This window comes from Aedes aegypti, chromosome 2, assembly GCF_002204515.2.
Source record: "Aedes aegypti strain LVP_AGWG chromosome 2, AaegL5.0 Primary Assembly, whole genome shotgun sequence".
Taxonomy (NCBI): Eukaryota; Metazoa; Arthropoda; class Insecta; order Diptera; family Culicidae; genus Aedes; species Aedes aegypti.
Genome location: NC_035108.1, coordinates 212327131 through 212340712, shown reverse-complemented (window position 1 = coordinate 212340712; position 13582 = coordinate 212327131). Strand labels below are relative to the sequence as shown.

The window sequence follows — 13582 nt, the reverse complement described above, 5'->3', positions numbered from 1 at the left end:
AAACTCTTAAAGATCGCGAACTTCTTCTCAAACATTTTGAAGAGAAGAAGCACATTTTTTTAACTTATGACGACAAAACTGAACGTTTGTTCAAAGTCGTCTTGATAGGTCTCTCAAGTGATAATAACTTGAAGAGATCAAAAATGGAATAAATGATTTACTTGGATTTTCCCCAGTCCAAGCAATCATTATGAAAAAGAGAACCCAATTTGGCATTGTTCGGAAAGGGCTTTTTCAAGAATATTATTTAGTTCACTTTAACTAAAAAGATCTGAATAATATTAAATTCATGATTTGCAGAGGTTCTTCTCACGCTAAGGACGTCTGTCCAGTGAAGGAAGATACCGAAAAGTTTATATGCGCCAATTGCAGGGGCAATCATAAATCCAATTTTTGGGCTTGCCCTTCGCGTAGGCGAGTAGTCGAGGCTCGTGCCAGGTGGATGAAAAATAATGTCCGTTACGATAACAATCGTTTCCGAAATTTCCCGTCCGTCAGATAACAATCGCTTGATCAAGAGTCATACCCATCAGGAAGATAATAAACATGTTCATTCACAAACTAATTCCAATCCGTCAGATAGCCGTTCGAATCTTTTAACTCCGAATGTATCTACCCAAGGAAAATCCTTTGCCGATATCGTAGCAAGTAATTTGAACTTCTCCCCTATTCGTACTATGAGCAGGGTTGGGAAAAAATCTGAAATTCATTTTTTGCAATTTCTCATCGTAATAGGCTGTTTTTCATCACGCCAATTTATCATGAAACGGCCTATTTTCCTGCACTGAAGTAGCAGTGCGGGAATAGTCATTACCTAACTGAAACCAGTGCTGTAATGATTCATTACGCAACGCTTTCTCATTACGTAACTAAATCTAAGATATTTCAACGGATTTTTGTTGGTCGTGATTATCAGAAGAAATATACTATTAAAATTTGGTTCAAATTTGGTGTTTTTAGTTATTTGTAACTTCTAGATGGTGTTTTAAATGAGAAGATCAACAAAATATGGAGTTACGTCCCTTTGGAGGTGTAACCATTAAAGACACTAGTTCCAGGCATTATAATAACGTCAGGCACGTTCAAATGTTTTCAATGACACATTGCTCTTACATGCCCCTAAAGTCCCTCACAATTAACTGATTTTTCATAGGCTCAAGTGCTAAAAGCTAGTGCACAATTGGGCACTATTCGGCAAGCCTCGTAGGATAATTTTACGACTCGTGCTGTAAAAATCATCATTCTGCAACTTGTTCCATAAACTACTATTACAGTAGCCAAACAAAGCCAATCGCAGTCAGCGAAGCCAGGGAAACTCACGACTATCACTGCTGTAGGCAGAGCTTTGAAAATTGCAAAACACCCGTTGCTAAGGGCAACCCAAAATTACTGTAGAAAAATTTTCTATTTCCCGCTGCATTTCCCGCATTTAGAGCCTTCAATGACACTAACGATTTAGAAAATTCATGCACCCAACATAGGCTACTTGATGAGATTTACGTTTGTGAACTACTGAGCTGGGAAAGCCACGTGATTTTCACGAAATTCAAGCCTACTACTATTACCATTCCCAGCAAAGACTATGAGTACCCCACGGTGCTCCCCTGACCGTTATTATCAGAAAAAAATCTCCATCAAATCTGTGCTCACCAGTCGTTTTCTATAGCTATGCTGCATGCCTGGGCAAAATTTTAAAAAAATAGTAGGGCCCGTTTTGAAGTTACGCCCTTTTGATTGTATAAGTCAACAAATTTAATAGAAATCTAAGATATTTCAACGGATTTTTGTTGGTCGTGATTATCAGAAGAAATATACTATTAAAATTTGGTTCAAATTTGGTGTTTTTAGTTATTTGTAACTTCTAGATGGTGTTTTGAATGAGAAGATCAACAAAATATGGAGTTACGTCCCTTTGGAGGTGTAACCATTAAAGACACTAGTTCCAGGCATTATAATAACGTCAGGCACGTTCAAATGTTTTCAATGACACATTGCTCTTACATGCCCCTAAAGTCCCTCACAATTAACTGATTTTTCATAGGCTCAAGTGCTAAAAGCTAGTGCACAATTGGGCACTATTCGGCTGTGCGATGAAAATAATAGAAGTGTTACGTCTGTTTGTCTGTGACTTAAGTATTGACAGTGGTTTTGAGTGCCATAGTTTGGCCAATACTGCATTATTCAGTAATTAAGGTTTAATTTCTGGGGCAGTACAAAGTTAGCCAGAATAGCCGGAGGCAGAATATAACAATATTTTATGACTATTGATAACAATACAAAATTGGCTCCGTAATGCCTTAATCGCTTGAGCCTTAGGAAAATCGATCAATTGAGAAACACTTTGACGGCATATAATTGCAATGTGTCAATGAAAACATTTGAACATGCTTACCGGTATTAGAATACCGTAAAACGGGGTAACTTTGATAATGCGAGACTCTCAACATACTAATCGAAATAACAAAGTTCCTGTTAATCTGTTAAGCAAAACGAATGCAAAAATAAAGAGTATTAGTATGACACTTCATGTTAAAGCTATTTCCGTTGGAATCAAGTACATTTGAGGATTTATATGCAAATTTGGAAAATTTATAAGATTTTAGCAATTTTGAAATGCTCTCAAACAGTCTGTTCTACGATCACTATTTGATGAAGTCATAATGAATTCGTCACTTATACTTGATAGCCTAGTTATAGTAGAACTCGAATTCGGTCTCAAAACTCTTAGCGAATACTATTTTTACAAACTGGGACCATTTTTGTAATCTAAGTCAGAAATTTCCATATAGCGTTAAACGCCTCAAGATATGCAACGCCCTACAAATGTTCTGTAATTCATTCAATTTTGTTCGAGTGATGCTCCATTATCAAAGTTACCCCAAAACAGAAAACCGACTTTCGATTATATGAAAAATTATATATCCATTAAGAATAAATCTTTTGGAAATCTATCAACTGGAATCGATAGTTAGGATACCAGTACTTGTTTTAAAAATATGAACTAAAATTATTTGAAACAGCATGCATAAATATTCAAGTTTTCTTCGAAAAAACTATCAAAGTTACCCCGTTTTACGGTACCTAATTATTCTAATTAAAATTAGTCATTTAATAGTTACTCTTAAAAAATGGCGTAACTCAAAATTTCGAAAATATTCTTATTCAAAACTCCGCCCAGAGGTTACAAAACTTATTTAAAACCTGGATCCAAACTAAAAAAGATCCTAACTTTTTTGATTATCGTAATGATCGACTTGATGGGACATGTGGGGGAGTTGCAATCATCATTCGTAGGCGTATAAAACATCAACTGTTTTCGTCTTTTGAAACTAAAGTTTTTGAAAATTTAGGCGTTTATGTTGAAACACAGCTTGGTAAATATACTTAATATACAAACATCGGTCACGGAATAATTCTCAAAGTAATTCCAACGGCAGAATTTTATTTGATGAGTGCTCTTCAGGATATTCCTCAATTCAATACCTATATATCCAGCCATTCCATGAAAAACCGATCTAGTGGGTCACCGAATTCCGTGAAAATTTTCTATTTTGTTCCTTATCCGAAATAAGGATACACGTATTTTTGGATTTTTTGATTAGGGTGACCATTTCCGAAATAGGGTGACCAGAAAAATAGCGATTTTGCAAAATTTTTATTTTTAAAATAATTATAACTTTTGAACCGTTCGACTGATTTTCAATCTTTTTGGACGAAATGAAGGCTAGAGATTTTGACTTTTCAGGAAAAATATAAAATTTCACAAAATTGTGTTTTTTACATGGAAAAAATCAATAGTTTCCGTTTTTTCGTGTTTTTGGCCTCGGGACCAAAGGGGCTATTGCTGTTCTAATTTTTTCTTGAAAGTTCAGGAAATTGTACGTTTACTGTCAAATTTTCAGTGATGTATGTTTCTTAGTTTTTGAGATATATTTTTTTGAAAATAAAAAATCAGTCATTTTTCATCGGCACACACTGTAGATCTCAGCGCATTAAATTTTTGATGTTTTAAAAAAAAATCATAACTTTTGAACAGCTCAACGGATTTAAAATCCTTTTTTATGGAATGAAAGCTGGAAAATTCACGTTTAAACATATTTTTATCAGATTTTTCAATTTTGTCCATATATATATATATATATATATATATATATATATATATATATATATATATATATATATATATATAATATTGGTTGGTAAATGGCTGGGCATGGCGTACCATTGGTACCTCGCGTACCTGAAGGAATAAAATAGACCCCTCTGTGCGGTCCTTAGCCTCTTGCCCAGCAACTCCTATCCCTACCTCTTCGCGGTACTGGCCGGGGTACGAGTAACCTTAGGGAAGATCGGGTAACCAACCCCCGGTGGGAACTTTGGTCGTATGCTGACAGGGAAGGGGGGGTTTGCTTCTGCAAACCTTGAGCGTCTGTACTCCATGTTAGGAGCGGCTCACAACAGCGTCTGTTCCCCATGTCAGGGGCGGCTGATCATCGTCCGAGTGCCAGAGAAGGACTCTAAGCTAAACTGCGCACTATGGCCCTCCGAACATTTAGGGGGAATGGTCCTCCGGAAATCTAGGGGGTTGGTGTCAGGCCCTGCAAGCCAGCCGTAAAAACACATCAGCACAGGAACGTCAACGAGAGAATACGGACCGGAACAATCGGCAAAGACCACAGCGACGGAAATGGACTAGCGATTGGAAACTCGGTACGTGGAACTGCAAATCTCTCAACTTCATCGGAAGCACACGCATACTCTCCGATGTACTGAAGATCCGCGGTTTCGACATCGTAGCGCTGCAGGAGGTGTGCTGGACAGGTTCGATGGTGCGAACGTTTAGAGGTAATCATACCATCTACCAGAGCTGCGGCAACACACGTGAGCTGGGAACAGCTTTTATAGTGATGGGTGATATGCAGAGGCGCGTGATCGGGTGGTGGCCGATCAACGAAAGAATGTGCAAGTTGAGGCTCAAAGGCCGGTTCTTCAACTTCAGCATCATAAACGTGCATAGCCCTCACTCCGGAAGCACTGATGATGACAAGGACGCATTTTACGCGCAGCTCGAACGCGAGTACGACCGCTGCCCAAGCCACGACGTCAAGATCATCATAGGTGATTTGAACGCTCAGGTTGGCCAGGAGGAGGAGTTCAGACCGACGATTGGAAGGTTCAGCGCCCACCGGCTGACGAACGAGAACGGCCTACGACTGATAGATTTTGCCGCCTCCAAGAACATGGCCATTCGCAGCACCTACTTCCAGCACAGCCTCCCGTATCGATACACCTGGAGATCACCACTGCAGACGGAATCACAAATCGACCACGTTTTGATCGATGGACGGCACTTCTCCGATATTACCGACGTCAGAACCTATCGTGGCGCTAACATCGACTCTGATCACTATCTAGTGATGGTGAAACTGCGCCAAAAACTATCCGTCATCAACAATGTACGGTATCGACGCCCGCCTCGGTATAACCTAGCGCGACTGGCCCAACCGAACGTCGCTGCCGCATACGCGCAGCATCTCGAGGTAGCGTTGCCGGAAGAGAGCGAGCTTGACGAAGCCCCTCTTGAGGACTGCTGGAGCAACATAAAAGCAGCCATCAACAACGCAGCCGAGAGCATCGTCGGGTACGTGGAAAGGAGGACATGTAACGATTGGTTCGACGAAGAGTGCAGGCAGGTTTTGGAGGAGAAGGATGCAGCGCGGGCTGCAATGCTGCAGCAAGGAACGCGACAAAACGTGGAGCGATATAAAAGAAAACGGAAGCAGCAAACCCGCCTATTCCGGGACAAAAAGCGCCGCCTGGAAGAAGCGGAATGTGAAGAAATGGAACAGCTGCATCGTTCTCAAAAAACGCGAAAGTTCTACGAGAAGCTCAACGCATCCCGAAAAGGCTTCGTGCCGCGAGCCGAAATGTGTAGGGATAAGGACGGAAGCATCTTGACGGACGAACGTGAGGTGATTGAAAGGTGGAAGCAGCACTACGATGAACACCTGAATGGCACGGAGAACACAGGCGACGAGGGTCACGACAGCGGAGGAAATGACTATGTCAGCACGGCGGATGAAGGAAACCAACCTGCCCCCACATTGAGGGAAGTTAAGGATGCCATCAGCCAGCTCAAGAATAATAAGGCCGCTGGTAAAGATGGTATTGGAGCTGAACTCATCAAAATGGGCCTGGAGAGGTTGGCCGCCTGTCTGCACCGGCTGATTGTCAGAATCTGGGAAACCGAACAGCTGCCGGAGGAGTGGAAGCAAGGGGTCATATGCCCCATCTACAAGAAGGGCGACAAACTGGAATGTGAAAACTATCGTGCGATCACTATCCTGAATGCCGCCTACAAAGTGCTATCCCAGATTATCTTCCGTCGTCTATCACCAATAACAAATGAGTTTGTGGGAAGTTATCAAGCTGGTTTCATCAACGGCCGCTCGACAACGGACCAAATCTTCACTGTACGGCAAATCCTCCAGAAATGCCGTGAATACCAAGTCCCAACGCATCACTTGTTCATCGATTTCAAAGCGGCTTATGATAGCATCGACCGCGAAGAGCTATGGAAAATCATGGACGAGTACAGCTTTCCCGGGAAGCTCACAAGACTAATAAGAGCAACGATGGACGGTGTGCAGAATAGCGTGAAGATTTCGGGCGAACATTCCAGTTCGTTCGAATCCCGCCGGGGACTTCGACAGGGTGATGGCCTTTCGTGCCTGCTGTTCAACATCGCGCTAGAAGGTGTCATGCGGAGAGCCGGTTTCAATAACCGAGGTACGATTTTCACAAGATCCAGCCAATTTGTTTGCTTCGCGGATGATATGGATGTTGTCGGCAGAACATTTGGAACGGTGACAGACCTCTACACCCGCCTGAAACGTGAAGCAACAAAAGTCGGCCTGGTGGTGAATGCGTCAAAAACAAAGTACATGCTGATGGGCGGAACCGAGCGCGACAGAGCCCGCCTGGGAAGCAGTGTTACGATAGACGGGGATACTTTTGAGGTGGTTGATGAGTTCGTCTACCTCGGATCCTTGTTAACGGCTGATAACAACGTTAGTCGTGAAATACGGAGACGCATCATCAGTGGAAGTCGCGCCTACTATGGGCTCCAGAAGAAGCTGCGGTCGAGAAAGATTCACCCCCGCACCAAATGTACCATGTACAAAACGCTTATAAGACCGGTGGTCCTCTATGGACATGAAGCATGGACCATGCTGGAAGAGGACCTGCACGCACTTGGAGTGTTCGAACGAAGGGTGCTTAGGACGATCTTTGGCGGAGTGCAGGAGAACGGTGTGTGGCGGCGGAGAATGAACCACGAGCTCGCTAGGCTCTACGGCGAACCAAGTATCCAGAAGGTTGCGAAAGCCGGAAGGGTGCGCTGGGCAGGGCATGTTGCAAGACTACCGGACAACAATCCTGCAAAGATGGTGTTCGCGTCGAATCCGGTTGGCACAAGAAGGCGAGGAGCACAGCGAGCGAGGTGGCTTGATCAGGTGCAACAAGATCTGGAGAACGTGGGCCAAAATCGAGGTTGGAGAGACACAGCCTTGGACCGAGTAAATTGGCGTAACATCGTTAACGAGGTTTTATCAAATTAATTGATGTAATACCAACTAAATAAATAATAATAATATATATATATATATATATATATATATATATATATATATATATATATATATATATATATATATATATATATATATATATATATATATATATATATATATATATATATATATATATATATATATATATATATATATATATATATATATATATATATATATATATATATATATATAATATATATATATATGCACACGCTCGCCTATGGTTTGTTTTCATACGGAAACCGTTTCCGTATGAAAACAACAAACAAAAAACCCCGTTTGATCTTGTTGCTGGAAAGAGAAGAGTGCGATAGCCTTATACGGTTGTATTAGTGGAAGCGTCAAGCATGATCGTGAAGTGAGCTGAGTGGAAGCAAGGTGTGTGCATTTTACTCTGTATCTCTGAGTGGAAGGATGAAAGAGAATAAATGAATTATGTATGCGTGCGAGACGAAGAGAGATGCATAGTGCGCATTGAAGGTGCTTGATGAAAATTAGAGCGTCAGTTGGCCAACAGATTTTGCAGTGAATGCGCACCATTCACATATGTGGAGTTTTGTGTCAGGAGATTCGGCAGACAAATTTCGGTTACCACATAAGGTACTCTCATCTCCTTTTTTTTTCAACATGTTACATTAATGATTTACCGTTGGGTAGATTTTATCCAACGTCAAAATATGCCTCATACAAAAGATTTTCATCGACAGATTTCACACGTGACGAATCTTCTATAATGTTTTCTTCTTTGACTTAGATATATGCACGGTCGGGGATGCACAAAACGGCACACGGTGGGATGCACCGATGATCTATCTGATAATAACACAACGCCAATGGAGCCTCCACAAGCGCACTCGCCGGCTCCGTCTACTGCAGGAATAAGTGGAGGGGGGCGTACACGAAGGACTGGTTTGCTAACCGTTATGGAACGGCCTCCAGGTACGCATTAAAGTTAGTTTCGTAAATAGTTGGTTTGCCGATTTCTCTTTATCCAAAAATTCCGTTTTTTATTTGCATGCTTTGTACACGGCTGCAATTTGTTTTAATTTGATTACCAAGCTATTTTATTTTCTTTTCGTTTGATTTTGGTTTTTCGATGTTGTAATCCATTTGCGATCCAAATTATGTCGTGTAGTGATTAGTCCTGAACTTGTACGAGAAGTAGAGGCCCGAATGAACCGCAACTATCTACCTCCCTCGCTAATGAGTACATCGATGATGCCAGCGCCTTTACCTCTACTACCAGCGCATATGTCCAGTATTGGTGCAGGTGGATCCGGATCGATCCTTCCGATGAGTGGTTTGTCCGGGCTTCAACCTGCCAGATTGAGTGCTCCAGTTCCAGTGTTCGGAGGAATTGGAATATCAAACGGAGTAGAACAAAGCCCTCCACCTCCTCCTTCTTCCACCGGTTCCTCCTTACAAGCTACTTCGACACATCCCAATATCCCTAGCACTGCACTGCCGAATGTTTGTAGTAGACGCTTCCCTAGAACATTTAAATTGCCTACCGTTCAGGAGATTGGTAAGTCAACCGAAGTACGATACCTCTGATATGTTCGCTAATTAACCAAGACCATAACATCGCCGCCCCCATCGTATGGGCTCATCTACTAATCACTACGCTCGGTTTTGTTGATTTCAATCAGTGTAGCTTTTGTCAATGCTCATTTCATTTTTCCGCCTCGCTCTTTTTCTGTACAGAATTATAAACATAACATATACTAAAAAGTAAATGAACAAATTTATTATTTTCCACTCTTCTCAGGTCGCTACAGTCCGGTTCGCCGAGCTTCCGAAGGTTCCAAAATAAACACACATTTCCAAGGACCATTCCAAGAGTGCCAGCAGCTTCAAAGAGGCCTCAACGCAAATGGCGGCCAGCAACGTAACCTGCTTATTACACCAAGTCCTCCATTGGCGGATAATTCGGTAAGCTTACCAGGTTCGCCAATGCACTGCAAACCTTTTGATGACAGATCTCAGCAAGACATTACACTGCCCCAGGATATGATATTATCACTGGCTCCTGGGCTAGAAAAGCTAGTGTTAGAAAAGCGGATACAGATAGAAACAGCAAAGAGCATCATGAATACGCGAACAGTGCCATTCGAAGTGCGGCAGCAGCTAGGGTTATTTGCCCCCGCTGTAACTCCGGATATAGGTTACACATTGCAGCAACAGCTGCAGCACAGTCAAAGCGTTTCACCACTTACAGCAAGACCGGGCACTCTTCAGCACAACTTTGCGGGTAGTAGTATAGGTTCTGCAAATTATGGTTATTTCGGGGGTCTACCACCACCAGGCACCATACCTGGACTGAACTTTCCATGCAGTAATAGTAATAGTGGATGTGCATCTCCTGTGCATTATAATGAATGTCCCTCGCCTATCGGAGGTGGTGCCTCGCCTATGCATCAAATAACACGTGGTATTAGTAGTATGAATACTGGTGGAAGTGCAACTTCAGCAGCTGGAGGTTCGATAACTAGAGGAACTTCTGCTGCTTTTTCGTTGTCTTGCAATGAACCGTTAGATCTTAGTATGGATGTAGTCAATAGCGAAGAACTTGATTATTCAAGAAATAACTATTTAATGAATCCGTCGACCGCTAGTGGTTCAACCCTGAATTATCTAGATATGAAAAATTTTAGCCTTATGCCGCCACAGCAAATGCGTCTAACTGCAACACCCCCAACATCGCCTAATCTATGTATAATACAAGAAGAAAGTTCAAATTCTGTCGTAATGCAAGACAGCGTTACGTACAGAAGCCAATCTGCTGGTGCTTCTCCGGAAGATTTGAGTTTCCAACATACTCATCCTCAGATATACTTGACGGATGTGCAAGGGAGTGAAATCACCCTAGTTGCATCGTCTGACTCTAGTCATGATAGTGACGATTCGCTCAATTGCAAGAGTTCAGGACTAGGATTTCAGGGTTTGCTGATTTCGGAACCCTCAAGTGATATGCCTTCTATAACCCGTGGTGTCGGAAGGAAAGCTAGTCTCGAAACAGAAAACATTTCAACGTCAACCTCGGCAAAGTTGGATACGGACACTAGTGAGTCTTATGCTCGCCGAGGCAGTGATAAGTCACTCGGTTTTAGTGACGATAGTTTAAGCAATGATTCAAACCATTCGAATCTTTCACCTAGTCAAGAACCGTCCGCAAGTTCCGGTTTCAAAAGTTGCGATTCTCATTCCGAGCAAGATGCCCGGCTTAGTCCGGATTCTTTGTGTGAGAATAAGATGGATGAGTGTTATGAGCTACCCTTGCCGCAAGAATGTTCCGCACTTGATTCGTCTCGAATATTAGAGCTAGTGAAGCGAAGAATTGATTCTAAAGTGCCACCGATGGGTTGCGTTTTCCATACACCGAAAACAGATCTGGACGGTGGCCATCATAGTCGCAGTGAAATGAATAGTTCCTTGGCGATGGGGGAAAGCTCCAATCTCAGTCTAGAATACTCGGGTGGGCTGCAGATTGAGTTGCAAGTTTTCGAAGGGCGCATGAAGGACAGCCATAATAGTGGAAAAGGCATTAAGCTGCGGCGGATATCCGGAGATCATAACGAATACGGAAAGCTCTGTCAGCAATTGATAACTTCGCTCACTGTTTGAAAGTACGATAGCCGTTTGACAGTCAAGTGCCGCCGGCGTATTTGAGTTTTTGTTTTTTATTTTATCGCAAGCAATACTCTTATTTATTTATTCGCATACAAAAAAAGATTGTGTTCGTTGTGTTCTTGCATAATGATCACAATTGTGCTAAAGCTCTTTTTATAACTTTATTAGAGTGATTTTCAATCGATCGCTCCATCTCGCATGTATATACTTCCTTTTATATACGAACGATTTTTGTGAACAAGCATAAAATATACTCTTCAATGAAAGCCTTTCATCTGTCCAACCACCAAGATGTACATAATACAGCAAGACATTGGTTGAAAAATTTTACTGACTGCAAGCACATTCTCCTCCATGCTTCCATAAAGTGTGGGCAGGCATACTCAACACCTTTCGCGGCTCAACCAAGATACTGCGCAAGTCATTTTTAGCTACTTGTTTGATTGCGCATTTATATCTTGAAGTATTTTCATATTCATATATTATTTCGACTGAGGTATCAATTGTTTCGAATATTTGTTGCAACATTTTATTAATATTCTTTTTGTATTTGGAGGTAGCACCCTAAGGTGAACGCTCCTGTGTAGTTTTGATAATTTTGATAGTTCGAAAGCATCACGGTATCTCAATGCCTCGTACACGTGGAGTTGATCAAGCTCCAGTGTTAAGCTTTGATTGTTCCTTTTTGGCCATTGCTCGGGTTGTGACGTACATCTGTTTCAGCGACTCAGTATTGATTTGTACTCTTGAAAGAGCGCCGGATATAGCGTTGGCCTTTCCCTTTATGTGTACGGTACGGTTCTACCCGTTTTTATTTTTTTTTTCTAAAGTTATCACAGCGGACTGAATTGCCGAGCGGACTAGTCTTGTGATATCTGAGAATAATTATCCGACCACAAGTTTCTTCTTTTGGTCACAGTTTATTGATTTTTTTCTTTTTCGGGATAGTAATTATTACAGTTGTCGTTTTTCTTGTATGTTAAAAAGGTAGTGATTAAATATTTATAAATCTGACTGATATTGGTTTGCATAGCACACCACTTTCTGGACACGAAGCTTTGGATCCAGCTTTTTATAATCATTTGGGTAACGCACTGTTTCAGTGCGTGTTATGAGTGTTGTTTCATTTTAACATAGGTCTTTGGATATCCGTCAGATCCAAAGTCGTAATTGTCATCTTGCGTCTTTGTCTAGCGGATTATTAGCCAACACGCTAACTCAACCTTCAAAAAATATTCCATCCATCTCTATTTGTCATTCCATCCATTTAACCACATCTCCAAGTTTAATTCATTTAGATCATTCATATGAAACCTAGAAAATTTTAGGTACCAATAAAATTGGTGAATTGTAAGTCGATACAGAATGTTCAATAATTTTGTTGTCTAGCATATTTTTAACTTGAGATTCAATTTCTTCATTGTGCGCATGAATACTCCTGTAATTTGGAATGTAAACAGGCACACTGTCACTTAATTCGATATTTTGCGTATAGAAATTGTTGGTAGTCAAATTATCTTCTCCTATGCAAAAACATCATTATATTCTTCGATAAGGGTTTCAAAAGGTTTCATGGCAGTTAGAGATAAATTTGAAACACTTATTTTCTGCTTAGTTTTTTCAACTCGTGTAGGAACGTTATTTTTATCAATTTTTGCTACGATGAAATTTTTTAAAGATGTCATCATAGGTGTGAATGGTCTGATTAATGCGGGCTTATCAGTTGTATTTATAAATTTTACATATTGTGCTGAAGGTGATGCAACACATTTAAACGAAATCGCCGAGAACCCAACAGCTGATATCTCGGTAATGGTTTGACAATTTTCGGTAAAACTTTTTCTGAGGTCGGTAAAATAATTTAAGTGTGTAATGTGTTTCCACAGAAGATTCCTGGTTGAATCTCTTGAGAACATACCAACATGTCTTCAGTTATATTCAAGTAATTTAAACTTCTTATAACTTCACTTCGTTCGGGGAGTATGATTCCTTCATTTAAATTGTCTTCAATTGCGATATTTACTTCTTCAATGTTGTGTTTAAAATTTAATGTCCATGATTCATAATCTATGGTACATCGAAATTTTGCCAAAAAGTCTCGACCTAGTATGCCATCAGTGAATATTGGAAATTGTTCATCTACTAATTGAAATTCATGTTCTAATGTAAATGAATTCTGAAATGTAAGCTGAGTTGTTGTTGAATTCCAGATATACCTGAGATCATGCATTTTTTTATCTTGGTGTAATAGTTGATTATTTCGAACTTTGTTCAGTTTAAATATGGAAATGTCAGCTCCAGAATCAACCATAAAGGTG

At 40.9% G+C, this 13582-nt stretch overlaps 1 protein-coding gene across 1 annotated transcript in view; it reads left to right on the top strand.

Annotated features, from left to right (window-relative positions):
* Positions 1-11530, top strand: part of LOC5576991 (serine/threonine-protein kinase SIK3 homolog) — a 53505-nt gene extending 41975 nt beyond the window's left edge. Inside the window, exons 4-6 of the mRNA XM_001663043.2 lie at positions 8389-8573; positions 8770-9159; positions 9403-11530. Coding sequence (XP_001663093.2) covers positions 8389-8573; positions 8770-9159; positions 9403-11258 — 2431 coding nt within the window. The 3' untranslated portion in view covers positions 11259-11530. The remainder of the gene's footprint in view (positions 1-8388; positions 8574-8769; positions 9160-9402) is intronic.
* The last annotated feature ends 2052 nt before the right edge of the window (positions 11531-13582 follow it).